Raw genomic sequence first — 27,322 nt, 5'->3', positions numbered from 1 at the left:
TGAACCATGTCCCTAAGTGCCACAGCTACCCGTCTTTTAAATACCTCCAGGGATGAGAACTCAACCACTTCCCTGGGCAGTCCATTCGAGTGCTTGAAAACCCTTTCAGTGAAGAAATCTTTCCTAATATCCAATCTAAACCTCCCCTGGTGCAACTTGAGGTCATTTTCTCTTGTCTTGTCGCCCATTACCTGGGAGGAGAGACCGACCCCCACCTTCCTAAGACCTCCTTTCAGGCAGCTGTAGAGAGCGATAAGGTCTCCCTAGCTGCTTGGGAAATGATGAACAACACGGGGCTCAATATTGATCCCTGCAGGACTCTGCTTTTGACAGGCTGCCTGTCTGAGTAAAAACCATTGATTGCCACCCTCTGACTGCATACTGTGAGACAATTCCCTGCCCATCTCGCAGACCACCCATCCAGTCTGTGTATCTTGACAGTTTGTCCAGCAGAAGGCTGTGGGAAACAATGTTGAATTCTTTGCTGAAGTCAAGCTAAACAACATCCACTGGTGTCTCCATGTCAACAGAAGATACTTTGTTGTAGAAGATGATCAGGTTAGCCTGGCACGATTTGCCTTTGGTAAATCTGTGATGGATTTCCCTGATCACCTGCTTCATTTGGTTTGTAATAGTTTCTAGGAGGACTTGTTCCACTGCTTTCCCAGGGACTGAAGTAAGGCTAATGGACCTGTCATTTCTTGGGTGCTCTTTTGAGCCATTCTTGTAGAAAGGTATGACATTTGCCCTCTTCCAGTCATCAGGGTTGCCCCTTGATTGCCACAACTTTTCAAAGATGACAGCAGCCTTGCAACAATGTCAGCCACTTCTGTCAACACCCTGGGGTGGATTCCCTCAGGGTCCATTGGTTTGTGTGGGTTGAGCCCTTGCAGAGGGCCACTGCTGGTGGGTCAACACACATGTTGTTGTAGCTGCTTGATCCTGTGAGCTGGGGTGCAGTTGCCAGTTATGCTGGTAAAGACAGAAGGAAGGAGGTATCAAGAACCTCTGCCTCGTCAGCATTATTAGTAACTTGTTTCCCTGCCCTGTTTAGTAATGGGTCTGTGTCTTCCCTGTGCTCCTGCTTACTGGTCACGTATCTGCAGAACCCTTTCTTCTTGAGGTCTCTGGCCAGTTTCAGTTCTAGCAGAGCTTTAACTTTCCTGTCTGCATCTCTGCATGCCCTAGCAATGTTCTTGTAGTCCTTCATGAGTATTTGGCAGTCTTTCCATAGCCAGTATGCTGCTTTTTTACTTTTAACCACAAACAAAAGCTATATTTCCTTCAATGGCTTTTTTTTGGGGGTAGTGATCGTAATGGGGAGTCATTCTATTTGTAGTAGTAATGTTTTGAAAAATGTTAGGACAGGGCTAACCTGCACTTCTACTTTGCCATTGAGGGATTTTACATATATTTTTCAGTGTTGGCAGACTGAAATTTTCTACATAACTTGCTTGATTGGTGTGCAGCATTAAAGTAAAAATATAGTGATAGCTTGTTTTCTTGCAGCTGAAATAAAGTGAGAAGGGAACGAGTACAATTATGTAGCAAAACCTTTGGGGAAGTAATGTGGAATGGGAAATACCAATATAATATTTCAGGCTTTACCAATTTTAGCAGTGTTTCCCGGGCTTTTAAAAAATAAACAACACCCACCTGTAATAGTCTGATCTTGATTTCAAGTCCTGTGATCTTATAGGGGCAGGCAACTATAAACAGTACAACTTACAGATCCTGAAGCTCTTCTTAGCCCAGTGTATGCCCTTGGATGAAGTTTAAATACCTTTATCAATAAATGGCAGTTTCACAGCTGTATCCAGAAGAGATTTTTGGCTCCAAGTGATCTTGCCAGCCAGAGAGATCATTATAGATTGCTCTATTTTTCACAGTAATTGTAGTTAGTACTGGAAGTAAGTAATGGAATAAGCTTATTTTAATGTTATTTTTAAAAGGTCATCTAAAGTACAGGGTTGTTCTACGTTCCATTAGCCAAAAATAGATTCACATTGCATTGAGCAGTGTGATTAAAATGAAATTCTGCAGCTTTATGGAGAACAGCTTTTGCCACTCAAAAATCTCTTCTTTTCCCTGGTAATTTAAAGGTGAGAGGGCCCTGTCTTGTTGGAGTCTGAATTACATTTTTAATGTTCATTTGGAGATCTGTTACTGAATACTTTCTTGACCTGATTGTTACATAAATGTTCTTCATCTGATTGCTGCCTGCCAACTACTGCCCTGATACTGGAAGGACATTTCTGAAAACATAACATTTTCTAAGGAAACAAAGAATTAGTAGGAAAAAGATGGTTTGTGTTGGGTTAAGCTTTTTTTTTTTTTAATGAAAAAATTTGAACTTCCACATTAATTTGCAGGAGCTTGAAAGTATATATACTTTCATATATATAAAACCCTGAGTTAGGAGCATTCCTCATTTGTATTTTACTACTTTCTTGCTGCTAAATGTTGTCTTCCATGACTACATCTATAGAACATTTTGTTCTGAGAAGCGAAGCAGTTAAACAAAAAATGTAAAGTCGAATTAACTTTAACTGTGGTGTTTTATTAAGTACAAAAGTTAAGAGAATTTCCTTGAAGTAATGTAGATGATATTTACACTTTTGTGATGCACCTGTCATTGTCAGGAAGAGAAGCTTTTAATGTACTCCAGTTTTATTGTGTCCATTTTAGTGAGGAAGTAGCATTGCAGTTACCAGCAGGAACGGGAATGGTGGATGCCAAATAAAGGAGTAGTAGGGATTTAGAAACATTTTCAAACATTCTTAGTGCAAGAATTCATATAAAGGATTGTAGAGGACTGTATTGCAATTTATTCTTTACATTTAGTGCATTGGGATCCTAAAAAAAAAATGCGTTTTGGATGACAGAACTGGATTACTTAATTTTTTTTTCTTTTTTTGTTATGTTACCTTATTTGTTTGATTGAGAATGTTGTTTGTCTCACTTGTTCTTAGGTGTCCTGCAAACTCCTTTTCCCCATAACCAACTCTTACAGCTCATTGCATACAACCTGGAAGATCATAGAGCTCATGAAAGAGAAGTCTGCAGTTACTAACTGGTTATCTTCAGTGAAATCACTGCTACCTGTTACAACTCAAGTCCCTGCCCATGTTTTTCTTCTGCTGGCTTATCTACTGATCCAAGAAAACGGAGACAGTCTTCGTGATGTACTCCAGGCTACTACAGAAATAGCCAAGGCTGATTGTTCTCAGGTAAAAACTTACCATTAATGGATTTTGTTACAGAATTTAGGCTGGATTCTGCAGCCCAAGAGAGACAAGGCTGCCACAGCTTTGTGACCGGAGGTCCAACAAGTGGCAAGACCATCTGTCTTCCCAGTTGGTACATGCACATGCAGCACACGTATACGCCACATACTGGTGCTTATATGTATATAACGCAGACACACAGAGCACTCACAAGAACACAGAACAGCACCAGAAGCCACATCCTGCTCCGCTTTCTGGCTGAGTGGGATGGAGGTTTACTAGTGGGAATATATGTACAATGTATGGATATGTATGATATGTACAGTACGGATATCTCCAGCAATGGGGCATAGAGGCAGTGTGCGCAGTAGGTGGCTCCTGGATCCCAGTCTCACCAGTTGCTGGCATCTGGACATGTGAGCCCCTGAGGCCGCAGCTCCACTGCAGTTGCCAGTGCAGACTGCCTCCCATACTGCAGCAACACACACTCATGCACCCCTGCTGTTTGGGACTCCCCTGACCCCCAAGTAGGCAGTCCCCCTGTGGTCTTGTCCTTAGACACACACATATGCACGTGCACGCGTATACCCCAAGCTGTCTGGAATTCACCTTTTATGTGTCACTTACAGCAAAATATGTATTTTGTCTCTATTTTGGAGTATTTTTTAGTTGTTTAGGCTTAGGAAAAAAACTGGCTTATTTGTTGAGATTATCTAATAAGTATGAAAATACAACATGAGGAAGTTGAAAAGAGGCTACTATACCATTTCTGACTTCTGGTGGCCTCGTGAATTATTCTCTGTGTTCTTGTGTGGTTACTGGAAGACTGCAAAGTTCCTTGTCATACCTGTATTCTTGCTTCTTCAAAATATATACGTAATCTTTGTCTGCTTCAGTACTGAATTTAAGACAGAATTATGCAGTATGCTTATACTTATCTGCATAACCTGGAAAGATAAATGGGGATATCTAGAAACAGTAATAGGTAATGCAGGAGGTGTTATACACAAGCGATCATATGTTATTTGTGAAATAAAAAAAAAAGTAGAGAAGGGAGAAATGTTGCTTTGAATTCCAGATGTGCCATAAAGACAAGCTTTATTTGCTTCAGGTTTGTTCTTTTTCTTAATTGCTGTGCATCTCAAAGAGTTATCATATTCTGCAGCCCAAGACTTGGAAAAAGATATAGCTTACAGGCTATGTGCTTAATGACTTGCGGTGCTGAGCACTGTAGTTTGGATCCAGGGAAGCAGTCCAGGATGTGAACATGTTGCTGTTGAACACATACTGAAATGCTGTGATAAACCCGGCCTGTTCTACAGTGCTTTTAGAGATAACTGTTTCTTAAGCTGGATAAGTTTTGGAACAAGGTGGCAGCTTCCTCTGTTGGGGGTTGCCTGCTCTTAACGTTTTATGTCTCTTCTCAAATCTCTTTCAGGCTGGCCTTTTCTTTTTTTGTTTCCTTGTATGGGTGTGTCTTATAAGGCATTCAAATTGATACAGATTTGCGAGCATGCAATTTCTTTAAAATTTTTTTCTCAGTTTGATTATTTTGTATTTTAACTTTCCCTCATTGTCTTTCTAGTATTGTATTCAGTTGTACTTTTGTGTTGTAATTAGGTTTTGTGGGAATTAGTAATTTTATCTTTCTAGGCTTAAATGATGCTAATTCCAGGTTTTTTGTTTTCTGTCTTTAGACACCTGAAATTTGTTAACCTCTGTATTAAAGATAAGGGTTTGGGTTTTTGGATGGTGTGTGGAAAAAGTAATTCTGACTCCTGTTCAGACACACAGGAACAGATTGAAAAGTCCAGTTTTCAGTCTGGAGAAAATTGCAGGGCTTTGCTGTAGAATTACTGATCAGGACTGTGAGTGTTATGTTGGCATGGAAGAACATGTAGAATCTGTTAATTTATATGAACTGTAAGATCACCACTCTGAAAAAAAGAATGAAATGTATTATTTAAATCTTGGCCAAACCATCTGTCGCGGAGTTTACAAGAAATGCATAACCTCCAAACACATTTAACTCATTGTGTTTCTCACTACAACTTGAGGAAATAAGACACATACAATACTTTGGAGGGAGGAATAAAAAAGGGAAGGTTCCATTGGTCTTAAAAGGATTTTTCATTGTGGCATAGCATTGCTGGCTTTTGGTGAGTTTGGGGGTTTTTGTTTGTGGGTTCATTTGGGTTTTTTTCTGTCTGGAAAAATTGTAGAATAGTTTGGGTTGCACTTCTAAAGGTCATCTAGGCCAACCCCCCTGCAATGAGCAGGGACATCTTCAGCTAGATCAGATTGCTCAGAGCCCTGTCCAACCTGGCCTTGAATGTTTCCAGGGATGGGGCATTGACCACCTCTCCGGGCAACCTGTTCCAGTGTCTCACCACCCTCACTGTAAAAAATGGCTTCCATATATCTAGTCTAAATCTACCCTCTTTGAGTTTAAAACCGTCACCCCTTGTCCTATCGCAACAGGCCCAGCTAAAAGTCTGTTCCTATTGTTCTTCTAAGCCCCCTTTGAGTACTGAAAGACTGCAATAAGGTGTCCCTGGAGCCTTCTCTTCTCCAGGCTGAACAACTCCAACTCTCTCAGCCTTTCATAATTTAAATAATTTTACGTAGTTTTTAATTTAATAGTGGTTTATAATTTATTTGTGCCTTTTACAGCAAATCGCAGGATTTGATTATAATATTTTAATACACTTAAATATCAGTTGATTAACAAAATGATTCAATAAAATTAATTAAAACAGTAACTTAGTTAGAGAGCTGAAGATGGCAAGGTTTTCTCCATTACTGCATGGAAAAAGTACACAGAGGAAATCAAGTTACACTTGAATTGGAATGATTCACAGAGGTGTTACGGATTGTAAGGGTAAGGAAGACCCTTCCATTGAGTCATGAGGTTCGGGGTAGACACCCTTGCTTTCTAAACTCCAACTGAGAGAGAGGAGTCTAGGTGTGGCTAAGTCCACTGTTAGTCCCAGACTTGGTCAACAGTTTACGTGGCTAAGAGATAAGGAAGACCCTCCCGCTGAGGCACAAAGTTCGGAGTAGACCCCCCTTGCTTTCTAAAATCTGTCTGAGAGAGGAGTCTAGGTGCAGCTAAGTCCACTCTTAGTCCCAGACTTGGTCAACGGTTTATGTGTATGTAAAAACAAAGCTGAGCTCATGTAGAACCACCTGTGCATCTCTGCTTTAACTTATTTTCTTGAAAATCTCTTTCTGTAAGTCAGCATTCAAAACTAGTATGAGTAGTACACCCCAACTGTGAGTAGTTGGACAGGTCCACTAAATAGTCTATAAGCAGGGATACACAGCGCAAGCTTTGTAAAGGAATTTATTATCCTCTAGGAAAAGGGTAGGTAAGTCATGGCTATGTGTTGTGACACCTGCAATGGACATAATCTGCCCTGTCCTGGGAGACTTTTCTTCATTCCGATCTGGACTGCTACAAGTGAGGCAGTTTTCTTCTTGTGACTAGCTAGCCATGTAAAAAACAAGATAACTCCAGCCTTGATGTTGTGGGTTTCCTGTTTTTGTCTGTAGACTGTCACTAACTTGGTTTGCTGCAGTAGGTCTTTGAGTTGTGTGATAAAACAGTGGCACATTACAGAAAGAGGAAAGGCATAATGGTTTGTAATAAACATTTTGTAATAAACAAAAGCTATTTGTTACAGTCGTTCAAAATGCAATTTGGTAGTCATTCAAAAAAGCAATAACTTTCTGAAAAAAAACCAAACCCTAAACCCACTGAAGTAATCACTGAAGCCTTTGACACTGTCTTCCATAGAATTCTCTGAGAGAAGCTGGCAGCTCATGGCTTAGACAGGTGTACTCTTTGCTGGATAAAAAACTGGCTGGATGGCCAAGCCCAGAGAGTTGTGGTGAATGGGGTTAAGTCCAGTTGGTGGCTGGTCACAAGCAGTGTTCCCCAGGGCTCAGTTCTGGAGCCAGTCTTGTTTAATATCTTTATCAATGAACTGGATGAAGGGATCGAGTGCACCCTCAGTAAGCTTGCAGATGACACCGAATTGGGCAGGAGTGTCAATTTGCTGGAGGGTAGCGAGGCTCTGCCGAGGGACCTGGGTGGGCTGGATCGATGGGATGAGGTCAACTGTATGAGGTTTAACAAGGCCAGGTGCCAGGTCCTGCACTTTGGTCACAACAACCCCATGCAATCCTACAAGCTTGGGGAAGAGTGGCTGGAAAGCTGCCCAGTGGAAAAGGACCTAGGGATACTGGTTGACGGCCAGCTGAATATGAGCCAACAGTATTCCCAGGTGGCCTAGGCGGCCAGAGGCATTCTGGCTTGTATCAGGAATAGTGTGGCCAGCAGGAGTAGGGAAGCGATCATCCTCCTGTGCTCGGCACTGGTGAGGGCACACCTCGAATACTGTGTTCAATTTTGGGCCTCTCAGTTCAAGAAGGACGTTGGGGTGCTAGATCGTGTCCAGAGAAGGGCAACAAAGCTGGCAAAGTGTCTGGAGCACAAGTCTTATGAGGGGCTACTGAGGGAACTGGGGTTGTTTAGCCTGGAGAAGAGGAGGCTGAGGTGAGACCTTCTCATTCTCTACAACTACCTGAAAGGACATTGTAGTGAGGTGGGGGTCGGTCTCTTCTCCCATGTAACTAGTGATAGGACGAGAGAAAGCAGCTTCAAGTTGCATCAGGGGATGTTTGGATTATATATTCGGAAAAATACTGAAAAAGTGCAAGCATTGGAAGAGGCTGCCCAGAGAGGTGGTTGAATTGCTGTCTCTGGAATTGTTCAAAAAACATGTAGACGTGGCACTTTGGGACACGGTTTAGTAGGCATGGTGGTGTTGGGTTGATGGTTGGACTTGATGATCTTGGAGGTCTTTTCCAACCTTAATGATTCTATGATTCTGTATGGTACCTGAGCAGAATGGCCTGAACTCTGATTGTAGAGAATGATTCTCTTCTGAATTTCATTGGAGTAATCTGGAATAGGTCCACTGACTTTAAAGGAACAGCTTTAGAGACAAATTTAAATGCAAGTCAGCAGAGTTACAGAAGCTTTAGACAGTTACAGGGAGAGGAATTTAACCCAAACTTGTTGATATTTAACATGACATGACTGGGTTTACCTACTTTGTTCTGCTTGGTTTAGGGCAAAGCTTTTGTTCACCAATACAGTAAATAAGATTGGACACAGCCTCTTGAGCTAGCTATGGTGGTCTGACTACTTCAGAATTAAGAAGCCCTTCAAACTAGTGAAGTCCTTCATGGCATTCGGAAAAACGGCTCATGCCCAAATGCAATGAGAAGGTGAAGTTCAAACTGCATCATATTCTGCTTCCCTAATGATCAGCAGAAGTCCATGTGAATAAGAAACTGTTGTTTAAAATGCAGAACTCAAACCGTAATTAGTTGATACCATCTAACTGGCTCACATTTTGTTCACTAACAGGGACTGCAAACGGTGAGCTTTGTCAATTACCGTGGGCTTTAAAATACTTGTCTGCAAAATATGTAAAGTATTTAGGTGTCTTTTTAGTAGTATTACATAAAATAATCAGTATAATTAGTAATATAGCAGGTGTTCTGCTGGGTAATATTTGGATATTTGGTGTGAGAAGAAAACTGTCCTTAACTGGGGTGATATTTCCCGTCTCAGGCCTTAGTTAAGTGCAGCCAATAACACCTGAATATTCTCCAGTTAGCAATATCTAATGCGTTGCTGTCTCTTAAATTACATTTTTTATTCCAAAAGAACTCTTTAAAACTGGGACTTACTGTCTGGCTCAGTTGAACTTGGGATCACTTGGCATCTGTCTTGACTCTGACAAGTTATTTTAGTTCTGAGTCTGCTTAGCGGGTCCACAGATGTTATTACAGTGTGGTGCAGCACTGAAAGATTATCACGTTGTTTCTTGTAGGTGCAATGCTCTGTCTAAGGCAGGAAGAATTACCTAGGACTTGTATGGTCTTTCTCTTACAGTTAAAGTAGTTACTACAGGGGGAGAAATCACTGAAACTCATGGATGGGGGAAATAACCAATTACTTTAATAAACTCAATGGGCAGTGTGATGGCAACAACCATTAGCATATTGATGGCAAAGTTATACTTTGGGAATAGCTTTATTTGGTTCAGTGTTTTATTCAGTTCCACATAAATAAATGGTGCTTTGTAAAAGATGGGGGAAAGTAGGTGGTAAAACGGTGATTGAAATGTTCTTCAACGTAAGAAAGTGGAAAGGTCATCACAACAAACTTCTTAAACACTTTCAGTCTTCAGTTCTATAGGGTGCTTTCTGAAGGATGCAGTGGAAGGTGGTGTGCAGCATAGTAAATAGAAGGCTGTTCTGACGAAGTGAAGCAGAAAGTCAGAGATTGGGTGTGGAAAAAAGAAATCCCAATATTATTTCTAAGCAGTCACCTATATTAACTTGAATCTGTTCGTTTGGTGTTAGCAGTGCTTGAACACTCACTTTAAACACAAGTGTTTGTAATGGAAAGAGGGTCAAACCAAATACAGGTACATTCTGAAGTCTGTGTCTTTGATTCATGTTCACATCAAAGTAAACTTGGGCTTGGAGACCTCAGAGCTTAGCCTTGCAGAAGGTAAGTAAAATGTCCACAGGGCAAAATGAAGAAGTGTCAACTTAGCAGCCAAACTGTGGACTACTGGCTGTACTACAGCAGAATATATGGAGGTGCTGTGATATCATGGTGAGGGTCGCTGCATAAAAAGAATTGTGGAATTGTTGGGGTTTTTTTTTGTTTTTTGTTTTCTGTTTTTTTTTTTAAAAGGGATCAATATAATCAGTAATTCTGCTGCTAGTGAAATTCTGTTACTTAGTGGCTGTAGCTGTAGATATTGAATTGAAAAGCCATGGGTGATTGCCATGTAAAATCTGAGTTGAAGAATTGTGTTTCAAAACAAAACAGGGTCAGAAAGAGAGAATGTGCATCAAGAATGCTATCCTCATTGCTTTCATGTTTATTACAGCTCCATGAGGGGTGGTTCACAAGCAGGATCTCCCGTTTCCACACTGAATGTGTTTTTTATAAGGAGTCTGTTGTCTCTGCAGTAAATTAATGGAGGATTAAAAAAACCTTGCTAGGTTTAGAAATAATTAGTGTAATTAATTTTGCAGACATTGTTCTGATTATGCTTTATTTTTGTTTTTTCTTACCCTTCCCATGAATAGAGTCTACAGAGGACTTCTGTGTGTGCACCTTCACCTTCCCTACTGAGTAAAAGCGTTTTTATGGTGCAAGACTAGTGATTATACTAGATCTGGTTTTAGCTGAGGCATTTTGGAATAATGGTCTGAAACACTGTGGAAGAAAATCCAGAAATCTTTTTTAAAAGACTGATGAATGAAGAGTAGTACATGGGCTTTTAGGCTGTCTTAAATCAAATCACTGCAGAGGCTGCACTGACACATGCTGTTCGTGAGAGACTTAATACAGTCCTTCTAATCGGATGAATTTTCTTGTTGTGCAAAAACTGTTATTACACTCTGTGTGAAACCAGCTGTGCTGCAAGGGGAAGAAATTAAATTGTCTAACTGAGAGGTCATTGGTGAATAATAGCACAAAATCTATTACCATTATTAGAGGATTATGAGGCTCTAGAGGACATCCGTTCTTTTATGGTCTTTCAACTGCTGAAATGAAATATTTCAGTGCTAAATTACACGATTCTGGGAAATCCATCTGAAGATGCATTATTTTTGTGTTCTTTGCGGGCTAGGAGTGCATTTAAAAAAAAAAAAGTAGAACACATTTTTATTTGGGTAGAAGACATGCTTAAGGCTATGTTGAACTAGATTTGGCTCGCTCAGGTGGTGCTTGACGGTATTGTTCTATTTCTGATTATGTGAACTTTGGAGAGTAGCCGTAGGGAAACAATCATATTATAGTCAGATCTTGTAGACAGGTTCTTCACGGTTGAAGTTTATTGGTCAGGATCCTGCTGGAGTATGTGAAACTTCTGAAAACCTAGTTTATGTTCTCTAAAAAGTGCTTCTCATTTTTGAGAGCAGTTTATTTTATAGCTTTTATAAACAGAAACTTATCTTCATTCGTGCACTTACCTGAAAAACTGGCTCATTGATTTGTGTGAATTTTTCAGTACCTTTTGTCTTGCTCACTGGAGCAAGAAATGCCTGAGTTCGGAATGCTTTCAAAAACCTGCTCATTTCACTGCCTTATATACTGGAGAACTAGATTGATGGTATCTCTCTTCCAAGATTCAGCCTGACATTTCCCAGAAATAAAACCTGGAACTTTGCAGTGACATTAATTTCCTGCCTTTTGGTTGGCTTTTCATGGGGGACCTGGAATGGCCTCTTAGTGTTGTAACTGACTCAAAAGAACCTTCCAGGGTAGGCATGCAAACAAAGGAAGTGTGGTGGGAATAATGTAAAATGATGTCCTACATTTAGAATTTAAAATGGGAACAGCATATGTTAATACATATTTGGATTATATTTTTTTTTAATTGATTTTTCCTCTTGAACGTGGCTTGACTTGGCTTACTGTTTTCTGGCTGTCTCTTATTCTTTGTTCTGACATGGGCTGCATGAGAACAATTTCTCTTAAGTAAAGTGTACGGAAATGTGAAGGAACAGAAGAGGAGATTATCTTCCTCCCTTGCTATCCTCCCTTAGCTTGTCCGTTTTAAGAAATATAACTGTCCTGTAGCTTAGAAAAAAGAAATCAGACCACCAAATTGCAGAGAGTGAGAACTGTTCTCAGACCTATTTATTAAATAAAAGCATTTTGTCTCACATTATTAATCTTACTTTAAAAATGAGTTATTGATGTACCTTGGCATAATTTTTGAGGTGCAAATTAATTTTAAAAACAAAAAACATCATCTTGAAACCATTCTTCAGGTTGCTAATGACAGAGTTGACCTAACAGAAACATCCTCAGGGAGCGTGGGGGGTGCAGGAGGCAGTATTGGCAGGCAGCATGCCTCTCCCCTTCCGGAGCTGCTTCCTATCTACTGGGAGCTAATGAATCATCTTTTTTTGGGCCCTTGATGAAGATTTAGCATAAATTTAATATTGAAATTGGTCCCAACATAGTTTATCCATGACATGATAGTGTTTATCAGGCATGTGTATGGTTTAAACAATTAACAAAACCCTCTTATTCTCAGAGCTGAGAGTCTTCCAACCATGCTGCTGCATACAAAACTGTCCGGATAATGTTATTAGAAGACATTTCTTCCCTGTTCACACATTAACAGTTGCATGGAAAACTTGCGTATCTCAATGGAGGAGCACATGTAACCTTCCTGATAACTTTGGGACTTAAAATGGTGATGCACGTTGCTGTGTTAGTGTTATTGATTTCCCCCCTACCCCAAGGTATGGAATGTCCATTGCTTCTTCATTGCCCTGTGATTTACCTCGTATCATTCAAAGATTTAGGTAACAGCAAATCAGGTGACTTTTCTTTTCTTAACACTCAAGGTACAACAGGTGTCCAGAAATAAAACTGCTTCCATCTATCAAGTGTCCTAACTTCAAGGGGACTTTTTTTTTCCCCTATAGTACTTTGTTTCTGTGCAAGCTTCCCTTTCCCTAAGGCTTTATTTAACCAAAATACGTTCTTGCTTTGAGGATGTTGAATCTTTGGTACTCAAGTCGTCTTTTTGGGTTTTATTTAACTTAATCAGGAAGTTAATTTTTGTTTTCTTCTGGTGTACTAATGAACACAGTTTTCTCTTGGGCAGTGCTGTTGTCCCTTTGGCATGGGTAAAGTGGGGAATACAACTGTATTGCGCATAGGTTTGTCTAAAAAAATCATTACAGCTGGGGAGTGTGAAGGAAAGGTAGGGCAGCAAATGAAAACTCATGTTTTGAGTGAAGGTTTAATTTTTCTGTTTTTCAATGTTAATGCAGACATCTCATTACTGAATTTTTACTGGGACCGAAATTGATGTTAATCAATTTCTATCATGTGCTGGTGAGTTTGGAATGGCTTGCTTCCCCCACCTGCTTTTGTACTTTAAAGGATGTAATGTTAATAAGGAATAATCCTTATGATGCAGGATTTATAAAATGTTGTGATGATGGTCTTGAAAGTGTGACCAAGCATTTCAAAGACACTTAGCTAGGAGGAATGTGCTGATTAAGGCACATGATGGGATAAATTCAGGGAAGTCCCCAGAGAGTGGGATGGGATAGAAAGATCCCAATTGCTGTGCATGTCTGAAATAGCAGTTGAGCTGTGATGAGGATAAAGCCAGGTGGGGAGGAGGAGAAAGAAGAAGAAAAAAAACCAACCCAAACTTATTTTGAACGGAGGAGAAAAGGTAGTTTAGAGAATTACTGAGTAGCGCCCTTCCCCAGGTTACATTAAAACCATGTTCCAAGGTGATGCAGTGAGGTGGGTGCTATGTGGACTCACTCCTTTGAATTCCGTCACGTAGACCCACATGATAGGTCTGAAAGGAGTTTGGGGTTTAAAAGGTTCTTATTTGTTGTCATACAAGAGAAAATCTGAGAGAATGTAAGAACCGTGAGGTTTCTCTCGGAAGTATTTTAATTCTCGTTATATTTTAGACTTTCTTCTACAGGACTATTTATTCTGGATGAGTTAAGTTTTTTATGAGAGAAAAACAGATTGATAATTTCAGAGCAACTTGCAAAGAACCGCTACTGTTCTAGTGAAAGTCAAGGTTATGGCCACTTAAACAGGAGGAGTAGTATCCATCTCATAACTTACCTTGAATTGTTCCAAAGCTGGTGTCACTTTATACACTTATGGTAATTTAGAAATACATCAAAATTAGCTCTGCCTACCACTGTCTGGGCTACTTTGGTCAGCTGAGATCAGGTTGTTAAGTTGGCCTGGGAGAGTATTGGTTAAGTATGCTGGTTGGGAATGTTCACACTGGGGCAAAGTTCTGGAGAAACCAAATCTTGGTGGGTGACTTTTATGGTCCATGTGTTTCACCCTTAGCTTTAAGGTAATAGTAGTGTTTATTGTAGACTCAGCTTTTGAGAGTGAAGAAGTAAAATCGAAAAACCCTGGGGGGGAAAAAAAAGGCAGCGGAATGATTGAGATGGAAAGCTAAATTTATCACTTAGAGCTTTCCATATTCAGATGAGCTATTCCCACCACCACCTTGTATGCTGATCTGTGCTGTACGATATGCAGAGTTAGATAAACCAATAACCTGCACTTAATTATCTCTGAAATAATGAAAATTGATTGATGTGATGTATTTTATTACACACTGGCTTTTGAAACCTACAGTTGCAGCCTAGATTCCTATAAAAGCATTTATACAGATTTCCAGTCATCTTTTTGCGTAAGTCTAACAGTCTTGTGATCTGAGTAAGGCAGGATGTTTAACCCATTTGCAATTTACATTTTCTGTGTATAAAAATTTTTAATTCACCTCATGGAAGAAGTCTTGCTCCCATGGCTTTTGTTTAGAAAACTAGTCATTATGTGTGTATAATTGGAGGATTGAATGTTCTGTTTGAAATATTTGTGCTTCAGATGAAGTTTTACCGTGACAAAGCCTGCCTCATCTGTATCTCTGATACCTTATTTCTATTTTGCTCATCTGCCATTCAGTTTTTATGTAAAAGATAACTTAAAAAAAATCAGTTTGGACATGTTGTAGTTTAACCCTGCTGGGCAGCCGAGTCCCATGCAGCCGCTTGCTCACTTTCCCCCTGCAGTGGGATGGGGGAGAGAATTGGAAGGGTGAAAATGAGAAGACTCGTGGGTTGAGCTAAATAAAGACAGCTTAATAGGGAAAGCAAAAGCCGTGTGCACAAGCAAAGCAAAACAAGGAATTCACTCACTGCTTCCCATGGGCGGGCAGGTGTTCAGCCATCTCCAGGAAAGTAGGGATCCGTCATGCATGACGGTGACTTGGGAAGACAAATGCTAAAACTGAATGTTGTCTTTCTTCCTTCTTCACGCACTTTTATTGCTGAGGATGACATCATATGGTCTGGAATATCCCTCTGATCAATTGGTGTCCTGGCTGTGTCCCCTCCCAGCTTCCTGTGTGCCCCCAGCCAACTTGCTGGCGGGGCAGTGTGAGGACAGAGAAGGCCCTGACGCTGTGTGAACGCTGCTCAGCAATAGCTAGAACATCCCTGTCTTATCAATACTGTTTTGCTCACAAATCCAAAACACAGCCCCATACAAGCTATTATGAAGAAACTTAACTCTAGCCAAGCCAAAATCAGTACACAACAAAAGCTGGAAAAACTGCCCAATTTATCTTGAATCCAAAGGTCTGAAAGAAATGGGGGGGAGAGTGCTAGCTAAGAAGATGCTTTCCATTTGGAATAAACAGGTTGGAAAGCAAGGAACTGTTAAAATTGTATTGAAAGTACTCCTGGGTGTGAAAGTCTGCTCAAATTAATATTACCTTAAATTCTCAGCCACTTTTATTGATTTTGCTTTGAAAGATTGATTTTGCTTTGAAAGTAAAGCCAGTCCTCTGTCTAGGCAGGTTATGGGGTGGTGACTTCCTCTACAGATGGTAGACAACAGCCTTGGGAAATAGAGGGGGCGGGGAGACTAGTCAATTCGTCAAAAATGTGGGGAAATTTTGGTATATAAAGGGATTTATTCTATTTAAGAATGTCAAGTCGTATTTGGAAAACTGGAAAAAAAAAAAAAAGAATGTGTTATAGTTAATTCCTTAGGTATTTAATATGGTTTCCAGAACAAAGTTTTTAAGTTTGTGGAAGCATGAATTTGGATTGGTCAGCTGTAAAGATAATGATGTCTTGTAGACCAAACTTTTTTTTTGTCTGTAATTTGGAGCTAGGAATTACAGAGGGCATTAAGCAAAATCACAGAGCTCTTGGATTTTTATTCATTTTTCTTGCTCTGTAGTTTCTGTGGCCTGAAACAGACCTTTGTACAGTGAAAAATATCATCTGAAGACATCTGCTCGTGTAAAAATGCATATTGAGAGAATGTTGTAGCAGAATTTCCCATTAATGGTTTTTGAGCCACTGTGTGTATAAACCACCCATAGAGAGAGAGAGATAAAAAGGGTCATCTTTACCAGGATAAATTTTCAGAGATGTAAGATTGCTGAATTATAGATTGGATTAAAGATTGGATACAATCTTGTAAACATTGGATTTGAGAGTTGCTCAGCTCAGTATGTGTGGGTTTTAATACACATTTGTTCTCGTGCTTTAAGCCTCTAATCTTGGAATTACTGAATGAGTTTTCTAAAGTTACAGTAATTTGAGGTTAAAGAGAAAAAACACTCTTCCACAGGTGTCTCCAGAGGTAAACCCTAAAAGTGAAATGGAAACTCTATGCTCTGTTTGCCATGTCAGGAAAAATTTTCTGAAAGCCAGAAGACTCAAAAATAATTGTGTCCGCTTACTACTGCTAAATACCAAATATCCGGATTAGCATTAGTGTTTTGGGGAATGACATTATCTTTTAACACAAGTTTTATCTGTGGAAGACTAACCATGTGGCTAAGCAAAATTCATTACTACTCTATAAAGGCAGAATGTAAACCAGCGCTGTGTAATTACTTTTAATTCCATAAAATCAAGGGTGGGAAAAAAAGCATGGTCATCATGAGTAGATTTAATTTTACGACATAGTGATATGAATGTGCACAAGAACAAAGTGAAGGACCTGTAGGTTTGAAAATACTGAAAATTTGATCTAAATAAAAGGGGAATAGAGGTAAATAAGTTTCCTTTCCCTCATTGTCACTTCAGGGGCAGATCTCTGTAAGCTTTGTACTATATATTAAAGAATGCAGTAAATTATATTGTATATATGACAGGTTTGTGGGGTATGATAGTAGCATCATCAAAATTCCTCTTAATGACAGAACTGAGTTAGAATAGTTTCTTCATTGATTTGGTATGTATTTTAATGTGCTATTCCCAATTACATGTTCCTTTCAGTGTGCCTGTAACGGAATTTCAAGTAAAAATGAATTTATTGTGGAAATTAGATTTTTGTGGTTACAGCTGAACACGCACAACAAGGTGTTTTTAAGATGATAAATTAAAAAGAAATAAATGTAAGTCCTATGAAATTACAGACTTCAGAATTTTCCTCTTGCCTATTAGCAGAAATGCAAAAAGGTAGGAGTTTCTAATATGTTCTGACAAGTTCACTGTCTTATGAAGATACTATGTTGGCAACATAGTTCCAAGGTTATTTTACTGCTTTTGTTTTATTTTAGGTCCCAAATCTGATCCCAGTTCTGATATTTAAATTGGGAAGACCTTTGGAGCCTGCACTTTACAGGGATATATTGTATACGTTGCCTACACTGGGTGTACACAAGGTCAGAATGAAAAACTTTTTGTAAAACAAAAACTGTAGCAATAAGAGGTCATTTATTTATAAAAAATCATTTAGACTGAGCAGTGCATAGCTTGCTTAAAATAATTTATTTGTAAGCTTCAGCATAACTTTCTAATAATTTGAATGGGATATGACATTTGTTTTAAAGAGTAAAATGTACATTATGCTTTATTGTCTTTACTGTATCATCATTACAGCATAAGCTTACGCATATGGCATAAGAAGATGCCCTTGGACTCATTATGCACAATGTTTTGCAGAAATTGACTTCCAGTTTCTTTGACAGTCTTCCAGTTTCTGACACTGCAGTTGGACAGTTATCTCCTTGTTGTACTTAGTTGTCAAATAATGATTTGTAGATTAGTCTTTATTCTTGGACATAAATAACAATGACATTTGGTTAAAACATTTCTTTCAGGTTTGTGTAGCTCAGATTCTGCGTGCCATACACATGCTGGGGAGCACGCCAAAGCTTAGAGCAATTACTTTGCGGCTGATGACATCCTTATGGGAAAGACAGGTTAGAAAATTCTTGTAGTGTCACTAAGATAAGTGTTGTTGAAAAACTTCATTACCTTTAACCAAGGAAGGACATTAATTTTGGAAGATTGCTTATACTAGTGTCTCATTATCAGCAGTATAAAGTAAATGGTGGAAGTGGTGTCTATATTGATTCTGTCTTAGTGAAAAATTTCAATAGTATGTCCTTCATGAAACCTGCTCTTCATTTCATTAGGTCTCAGACTAGAGTTAGGCAAAAAATTCTTTGAAGGACAGCTCTCTCTGCTTTCATAATGTACAGTAAGAACAAGACCATAGTTACATGGCAATAATTTGCTTCTCTGTTTGTAAAGTAGCCATAGAGATTTGGTCTGCAAAAGCCAGTTAGATCTCAATGCAGCATTAGATTCCAGTAATGAAGAAAAGCAAAGTATGGTATGCAATAAAAGTTGTATTGAGAAGTCATGTAAAAGTGCTATCAATTGAAAATCCTGTCACCAACTTGTAAAGGTGTGATGATAATTTTTAAATCAAATTTTTTCCAGGATCGAATTTACCCAGAGTTGCAGAAGTTCTTGGCAATGTCTGATATGCCCTCTTTGTCTGTTGACAAAGATGCTCAATGGGAAAAGCTGATTGCTAAAGCTGCTTGTATAAGAGATATATGTAGGCAGAGGTAAGCACAAGTGTTATTTGTCTTATGTCTTTGTAACAGAAAACATTTTTATTTTCAGAAAAGCTTCATATTTATATTTACCTACTCTGTTATATTAATTGTGGGTAATGTATTTCCAGTTGTATGAGATGCTGACTCAGGTATTTTTAATCTCAGCAGGAAGTTTTCTGGTTTATATTATAAATAATAGAAAACACATATAAATAATGTTAAAACTCAAATGTCTTCATCCTGAAACAAAGTATGCATCTTATACTGATCCAGAGTAGAAACTTAAAGCATACCACTTCCAAATTATAAAAAGAGAGTGATGAAACATTAGAAGAAACAACTAATGATCTGTCTATCTTTTGATCTATTCAAAGAAAGATTGGGTGCTTTTCTGAAAAGTATATTTTGTCACATGCAAATTACTGGTCTTTATTTAGGTATAATAGTGACCACAAAACACAGTTCTGTGTTCATCCAATTAGACTGGATGATATAATGATCCTTTCCAGCTCTAACAATCCATGAATATCAGTACTTGATAGTAACTTACAGTTCCTGTAAAGATAATTTTTAAGCACATTATCAATTACTTTCTGGTTTTATGTGCACAATACCATCTTTCCTCTTTGTCACCTGTCTTTGGGGTTCCGCTTTTCACTTTCCTTCTTGAAGGTCAGTTACTAACAGCTGGGAACATTCATGTATCTTTCAGTCATCAAATAAAAAAAAATTCTTTTACCTCTTCAGCCTTTTATTTTGCCAAACAGCATTTTCCAAGAAATAAAAAAGTTAAAAGCAAGAGAGAAATCTCAGTGCAGCTGCAATATTCTTATTGCCAGGTAAGTGGTGTAGTTAGAGTTCAGGTGTATGCACGTTCGTCGTGCATTTCAAAATTATTTGGAAGGAAGTGAAAGCAAATAGTGGAAGCCTGAATGTTCCATATAGATGCAGTTTCCCCCCAAATTCTTAGAGAAGCAGTTTGAGGAACTGCTGAATCATCAGTTGAAACATGCACACACACCCCCACCCAATTAAACTGAATGAATACTAAAAGACTGGAAAGCAAACAAGCATCCCATGCAGTCATTGAAGGAGACACAAATGACACTGAAGCACCAACAACATTGGAAAAATGTTCCTTGTCTGATGTAAGAGGGCCAAAATTTTTGCTGCCAGAATCTCCACCAATACATAGTAGTGAGTGCTCGTAGAAGACTATAACAAAGAAGCAAAGAATAGTGTCTACAATAGCACACGTGGCTTTTCCTTCTCAGTCACTTCTTGAATGATGTAATCTTTTAGCATACAAAACATCCTTGGGCATAAACTTCCATAGCTTAATCACTTGGTGATCTTTTATTTGGATTTTGATGCCTGCTGATCTAATTCTCCATGCCACTCAGCCTTTAGCGCGCTCTATCATATCCTCCCTTGTTTCTTTTTTTTTTCCCCCTCCCAGTTTTAGTCTGGTTTAGTTGTCACTTCAACAAAACAAATAATTAATGAGTTTTTCTGTATAGAATAGGACTTGTGTGTATGCATGAATATTGCCTTGTATCTTCATGTTTTTTTTGTTTAGGCCATACCAGCATGGAGCAGACATGTTGGCTGCAATTTCCCAGGTATTAAATGAATGCACAAAACCTGATCAAGCTTCACCTGCTGCCATAGTGTTACAGGGTCTTCAGGCACTGTGTGAGGCTGAGGTAAGATTAAATTGGCTTGTCCCTGTATTTCATGTTCTGCTTGTGGATCACGGACTTTTTTCCTAGTTGGCTTTTTTTAAGAGTACATTGGATTATTGCAGATTTTTCTTTTTCTTCTGACGAATTTAATTCCTCTTTTCCAGTATCAGTTAATTGTTCCTGGGAAATTGTACCGTGAACTTCTACTACAGCAAGTCAGCCCTTCAGAGTAGGGATTGTAATTTTAGATCAGCTTCGCAGTTTGTTTCAAAGATATCCTTTCACACGTTTTTACTTGAGATTTGAAAAGAACAGCTGTTTTCATACATAGTTCTGATTGGCTGAAAAGTATGTAAATAATCTCATTTTTGATGTCTTCTTACTGGCCTTCCCTGTTGGGTCTCATTCACATAGTGTACCTGGTAGGGAGTGAAATCACTTGTAGTGGGGAGGCTTCTGTTTTACTCTAATGCATTTGTTACTTACTGATGAAGAGTACGAGTAAGCATTGGAACAGGCTGCCCAAGAGAGGTTGTGCTGTCTCCATCCTTGCAGGTTTTCACATTCCTTTTGGATACAGCCCTGAGCAACTGGGTCCGATCTTATAGTGACCCTGCAGGAGGTTGGACTACAGATATCCTGGGGTCCCTTCCAACCCAAATTGTCCTGTGACCCTACGATATCCCTGAGTTAGGAGCCAAGGCTCTTTGTTTCCACAGTGACAACCCAGACATGGTAATGCAGGCACAGACGTGCTGTGAATCACACTATAGACAAACAGTGGACCATGCAGCCTATCTGAATTAGGGGACTAATGATAGCCTGCAGAAATACTTGATTACCTGTTCTCTGCCAAACAGCTATTTTGAGCTCATCCTCTTCCTCACTTTTAGTGCAGTGCAGTGTTTACTGCAGTGAGGCCAATCCAACAAAATCCTGCCACAGGCACGTTATACATTTGAAATCATGTCAGCAGTTCAAGAACAATGTAGTAAATGGATAGCAATCCATAGACATGAATATTCAATATAGTTAAAAAGCTTCAGACAATGGCTAATAAGAAACAACATATTCAGCATAATTAATGTGTTTGCTTTTGCAATGGAGTTTGGCTCTTCTTCAGGTCACATAGATTCTTTGAAATCTGGCCTCAGTATTTAAGCAGTGTTTTCCCAGGCTGGATTATATTTAGACTTTGTTTCCTGCAAAGAAGCAGGAACTAGGCCTATGACAAATGTCACATCCTGCTATAAAAACCTGATTTCAGCACAGATGTACTGTACCACTCTTGAGAAGTGGAAGGCTGAGACAACTGCAGGTACTCAGGAAGGAAGGAAAGAATCACTTTGTGAACAGGTACCAATTTTTCCTGTCCTAATTCCTTATAGCCACACACCCCCCCTCAGGTTGCTTTGTTTCTTCAATTTCATGCCAGTGTAATGTTCTGGGAGACCAGATCCGCCACCCAGGTATCCTGAAACTTTAACAGAGAATTCTCTTGTGGTTTGGTAAACTGGTTAAGCATTTGGGTTAAGTAATACAGTCTGTCCCTTATTTAGGATTTAGACTCCAGTTCTCAGTGCAGAAACCTTAAAAGGCATAATCATAGAGGATGGTCAGAGGGTTTTGTTCTGGTGCTTTCTCTCTTTGCCAGTATCTCAGTAGATAACCACAGGAAAGGGTTCTAATCTCTTTGAGCTTTTCCATCTGCAGCTGCTTAGGTGCAGGATTTTATTCAGCATCTAATTTTCAGTTAACTTCTGCACCAGTATAACTAATTATGTTTTCATACGTGTAGTGTTGACATAGTTGATGATGGAACCATATACACCATGTTGCTTTGTTAAAGCTGAGTTCTGAGTGTCTCAGGCTCCCTTTAAAAAGTAATGCTATAATAAAATGTGCTTTAACATTGTTGTGGAAGAACAGTTTTCCTTTTTGTTGACTGCAGTAATTGTTTTGTGTAAGTGTAATGGCTTTACCCAAAGTATGTACTACGTGAATAGCATTAAGAGCATTAACTTAGTTTTTGTGGGACTTAAAGGAAGGGCTACCCACCCGCCCTGCTTTTTTTTTTTTTTTGGTAGGTATAACTAAAGGCCTTTAGTGACTAGCCACAGTGACTTGCACATCAAAAATGTAAAATACATACAGTTTTTGCCAGGCCACATTTCCTATTTCTGGGCAAATATTTTGGGTTTTTTCCAGAGATTTCAGCGGAAGCCAGCATACTTCCTACAAGGCCATCTATCCCGGCATCTAATTGATTTCATGTATCAAGTATAGTATGCAAACCAAGAAACATTCAAGAATGAAAATGCTAAGCATGGTATTCAAAACCACTTTCCAACCTTTTTGTGGAAGTGGTTTCTTGCTGTTTATTCCCTCAGTTCACATTTGTTTTATTCATTAGAAAGAAACCAGCATAGCAGAGTAATATAATGAACTGTAAAGCTGTGTGAGAACGAATTACGTAGACTAAGTTTAACAACTAGTATGAATTACAAAGCTGGATGTTGTTTAAACAGTGTACACTTAAAAATGGTGGGTTTGTATTGAGATGTTATCAGAGGATCATTACCAGCTTCTTAGGCTCAGGTTTCTGCCAGTTTCACTTTGTCAGGTCTCATTTATTCCTCATTCTCTTTTTGCCTTAGTTTATATCCTTGGCCTTGTATACAGTTAACATCATCAGGACTCATTGAAAGACCTTTAAACTAGATTTGAAGGGGGAGAGGGATGAGACCAGGCTTGCTGGAAATAAGTCCAGGGATGGCACGCCAATGTGTGAGTGACAGTGTGCTAGCAAGGTCTTTTGGTCTGTAACCTCAGAAGTGGCAGATAGTAACCCAAGCGGCAGCAAAGATGCAAAGGTTATTGATGGATTAGTAACAACTGTGATTAGTCACTTAGGAATTAAGACTTCTCCTCTCAGAAGAGTGGCAGGATCATTAGCCCAACTAAGCATCTACACCAATGCTCACAGCATGGGCAACAACCAGGATGAATTAGAAGCCATCATGCAGCAGGAAAACTATGTGATAGTTGCCATCACAGAAACTCGTGTAACTGGAGTGCTTCCATGGATGGCTATAAACTCTTCAGGTGGGATAGGAAAGGCAGGAGAGGCAGTGGGATAGTCCTGTATGTTAGAGAGTGTTTTGATTTCCTTGAGCTCAATGATGGTGATGACAGGGTTGAGTGTTTATGGGTAAAATCAGGGAAAGGCCTACAAGGCAGATATCACAGTAGGAGTCTATTATAGACCGCCCATTCAGGAAGAAAAGACAGGTAAAATATTCTACAAGCAACTGGGAGAAGTCTCATGATTGCTAGCTATTATTCTTGTGGGGAACTTCAACTTACCAGGTATCTGCTGGAAGTACAATATAGCAGAAAGCCAACAGTCTAGGAGGTTCCTGGAGTGTGTGGAAGATAACTTCCTGACACAATTGCTGAGTGAACCAACTAGGGAAGGCGCCCCACTGGACCTGTTGTTTGCGAACAGAGAAGGCCTTGTGCATGATGTGATGGTTGGAGTACACCTGGGGCACAGCGACAATGAAATGATAGAATTCTCGCTTCCTGGAGAAGTAAGGGAGGGGCTCAGCAGAACTGCCACCTTGGACTTCTGGAGGGCAGACTTTGGACTGTTCTGAAGGGTGTTGGTCTCTCCTCCCAACTAAGAAGTGATAGGACAAGAAGAAACGGCCTCAAGTTGCACCAGGGGAGGTTTAGATTGGATATTAGGAAAAATTTCTTTACTGAAAGGTTTATCAGGCACTGGAATGGGCTATCCAGGGAAGTGGTTCAGTCACCATCCCTGGAGGTGTTCAAGAAATGTGTAGACATGGTACTTCAAGACATGGTTTAGTAGTGGACAGGTACAATTGGGTTCAATGATCTTGGAGGTCTTTTCCAACCTTAATGATTCTAGGATTCATCATTTCTGTGTGAACTCTTTAGCCAGCAGAGTAGGTGCAATTCCTTACCTGTGCAGATCTGCTGTTGAAGAGAGCTGCCAGGCTCCCAGGGTGAACTCTATGCAGGTAAAGGTTTTTCCACATAGTGAATGAGTGTGTAAAATAAGTTGAATAGTAAACTTACTGGCCTGCATTCAGTCTGACTGGTCTGGTGAACACCCACTGTTAGAATATTTGCCGTTTTACTTGATTTCTCAATTACCTGCTACTGCTCCTAAAAAAGAAGCAGCAGCACTTTTTTTGCCTGAGCTGCCTGATTTATGCCCTCACTGAATGAAAATCATGTTACCAGCTCCACTTTCAAGTCAACTACCAAAATCTTTCTGATCTGAGAAAACACTGTCTTTGGAGAATTCCACTGATTCTTAACTCTGGCGTTGATCTTCATGCACAGCTATTTAATAGGACTGTGGTGAAGATGATCCTGTGTTCAGTAGAGGTCCAGAGTGCTGCATACTAAGAAGACGGGAGAATGCCTTAGACAAGAGCATCCTTGTTCTGTCTCACTGTTAAGACCCTTCAAGCTGCTCAGTCCTGCCAGTATCTCAGTGTTCTGCAGGACCTGAGCCTTCAGTTGTTTGAGTTTACAATTTATGTAAGACTGGAGCTGCGCACCTTTGGACTTCAGAGAACTAACTGATACAATGCATCTGGGATTTTGTCTCAGTGCCTGGCCACTACCTCAAGACCTCATCCAAACTGAAGATTCTCTTTAATCTTTTTTCCCCCTCTCCCCACTTTAGGGCTTCAGATAGTGGCAGTGTTACGATGAAGGGTCAAATCTGGAACCTTGCTGGCAAAATTTTTTGATGGCTAAAGCACTTCCTTTTGTTTGAATCTCCTTTTATTTGGAAACAACCCCCCTAAATATAAATACCAGGAAAGCAAGTAAAATTATGTTCTTTACCTTTTGCCCTCCAGAATAATACAGGAGCAGTGGTGAGTGAGGAGATTGAAATGTGATTGTGAGAGACTGAAAAGACCCACAGAAAAGTGTGATTGTAATCTTACATCTTTTTGTTTACTATGATCCAGCTTTTTTTTTCCTAAGGGGTTAATCTCTCAAGTAGTACAACTTGTTAGACGTGGTGTATTTTGGGACTGTGTGTTCTGTTTGGTATGCTGCGAACCTGACTGAGACAGCATGGTGGCAGTTGCAGTTTAGTAAGACATTTCAGCATGTGTTGAGCATGCTGGAGACTGGCAAGTCATTAATTACAAAAAAAGAACCGTCAAGAAGTTGCATATGCTGGCATATGTATATTGCTGTACTGAAGAATGCATCTTTCTGCAAGTACACAATGCTTATAATCTTCAGTAAAATGTCTGGTACTTGGAAACTCATTTGGAAACACAGGGTGTTTCTTTTAGCCAGTAGAAAAACTGAATTTCTGCTGGACTTCAACTTCTCAAGATAGACATGTATTGACAGATTTCAAATCAGTAGTATGTTGATATAATCTCTGCCATTAGTATGAATGTTTTGTATATACAGAAAGAAAATAAATCCTTTCTGTTTGTGAAAGGAAGAAAATTCTTAAAATTGGTTTTATAGTGAAAGTGGTTTGGTGTTGACAAAACTACTGAAATACTATTTATTCACTACAGTCTGCTAAGTACTACATCCTGCGTGGCAGTAATACTGCATTTAGTGCTTATGATGCTTACGTAGACAAGAATGTGTGCGCCAAAACAATCCTTGGTGGAATACTGTATAAGATACCATACGATTGTTGTAATACTATTGTTGTTTGTGTGTCTTATGGAGAGCCAATGTTTTTGGCATACCAAACACATATGGTCCAAACCCAATATGATGTTTCAATGTAGCTGATAAAAGACATTTGAAAAATGTTGTTCCTGCAGATTTCACTTAGCTCCATCTGCTGTGGGTTTTAACACTGAAAAAGCTAATACATCTGGTTGTTCCAAACAATTACCACCGAGTGCAATTTGCTGTTGCTTAGGTGTGGTATGGGTATCGGCTAAATCTGAACTTTCTGTTAGATTGTTGCCTATTTTTTATGGTCTTTTTTTCACCTGTTAGCTGAAATTGGAGAATGGGTGTGATATTATAGGAAAGAAGGAATTGAAATGTTCTTGGCTAGCTAATCTTTTTGTAATCTTCCTAAATGACAACATCAAGTGAGTCCTCACGAATACACAACTTTATTTGTTTTTCTGCATATTAATACAAGGTGTATTTTCTAGGTGTTTCCAGACAACTAGCTAATTACAAAGTTAAAATTTCTGTATAGTTACTTTAGTAAGAACTTAACAGTGCTAATAGATACATCCGTCTTTCTGAATACTGGCAGAGGTATTTTCTTATTCTTGCATCATTTTCACTTAGAATGTTACTGGATTAGGTGTTTCTAGCCATCGGTGATTGTTACCATAGAAACGTACTCATGGGTTTGCTATTCCCGAAATGGATTCAGCTCAAAAGGCATTTTCAGTTCTTTAGATGGCACTCTAAAATGTGTTTTGCACTCACTGAAGTGACTGCTTAATTCAGCAATTACCTGAAATCAGTGATACTAAGCCTGCTGGTTTTTTCAGTGCATAATAATGCTAAAACTGTCTTTTTTAATGGCTTTGTGGAATAAGTTCATAAACATCTTCAGTTGATTTCATTACATAGATGGATTTGTATTTCTTTTTGACTGACTCTTGTGTTGTTTCGCTTTAATTTCATAGACCTGGAAGAAATTTTCTTGGCATTTGCTCAGATTGTTTAAAGAAGGGTTTTGATTTGCAGTTCTGGTATGTTTTCCTCTTTAAAAGGCTGAATATATATACTCATACCTTGCTCTGCCATAGCTATTTTTTCTTTACATCTAGACTGTGGTTCTAAGCCTGCATGGTTACGGTTTTTGGTTTGGAATGTGAAGGTGCTTATTCGACTATCAGACGGGTAGATAAGTTAAACT

The 27,322-nt window shown here is 39.3% G+C and overlaps 1 protein-coding gene across 1 annotated transcript in view; it reads left to right on the top strand.

Annotated features, from left to right (window-relative positions):
* FOCAD (focadhesin) overlaps positions 1-27,322 on the top strand; it is a 63,448-nt gene that overhangs the window by 25,383 nt on the left and 10,743 nt on the right. The window contains exons 11-15 of the mRNA XM_009640038.2: positions 2,973-3,230; positions 17,429-17,533; positions 17,972-18,073; positions 18,600-18,730; positions 20,301-20,427. Of these exons, the coding sequence (XP_009638333.2) occupies positions 2,973-3,230; positions 17,429-17,533; positions 17,972-18,073; positions 18,600-18,730; positions 20,301-20,427 (723 nt within the window). The remainder of the gene's footprint in view (positions 1-2,972; positions 3,231-17,428; positions 17,534-17,971; positions 18,074-18,599; positions 18,731-20,300; positions 20,428-27,322) is intronic.

This window comes from Egretta garzetta, unplaced genomic scaffold (assembly GCF_000687185.1).
Source record: "Egretta garzetta isolate BGI_Z169 unplaced genomic scaffold, ASM68718v1 scaffold175, whole genome shotgun sequence".
Classification (NCBI taxonomy): domain Eukaryota; kingdom Metazoa; phylum Chordata; class Aves; order Pelecaniformes; family Ardeidae; genus Egretta; species Egretta garzetta.
This window is presented reverse-complemented; position numbering and strand designations above follow the sequence as displayed.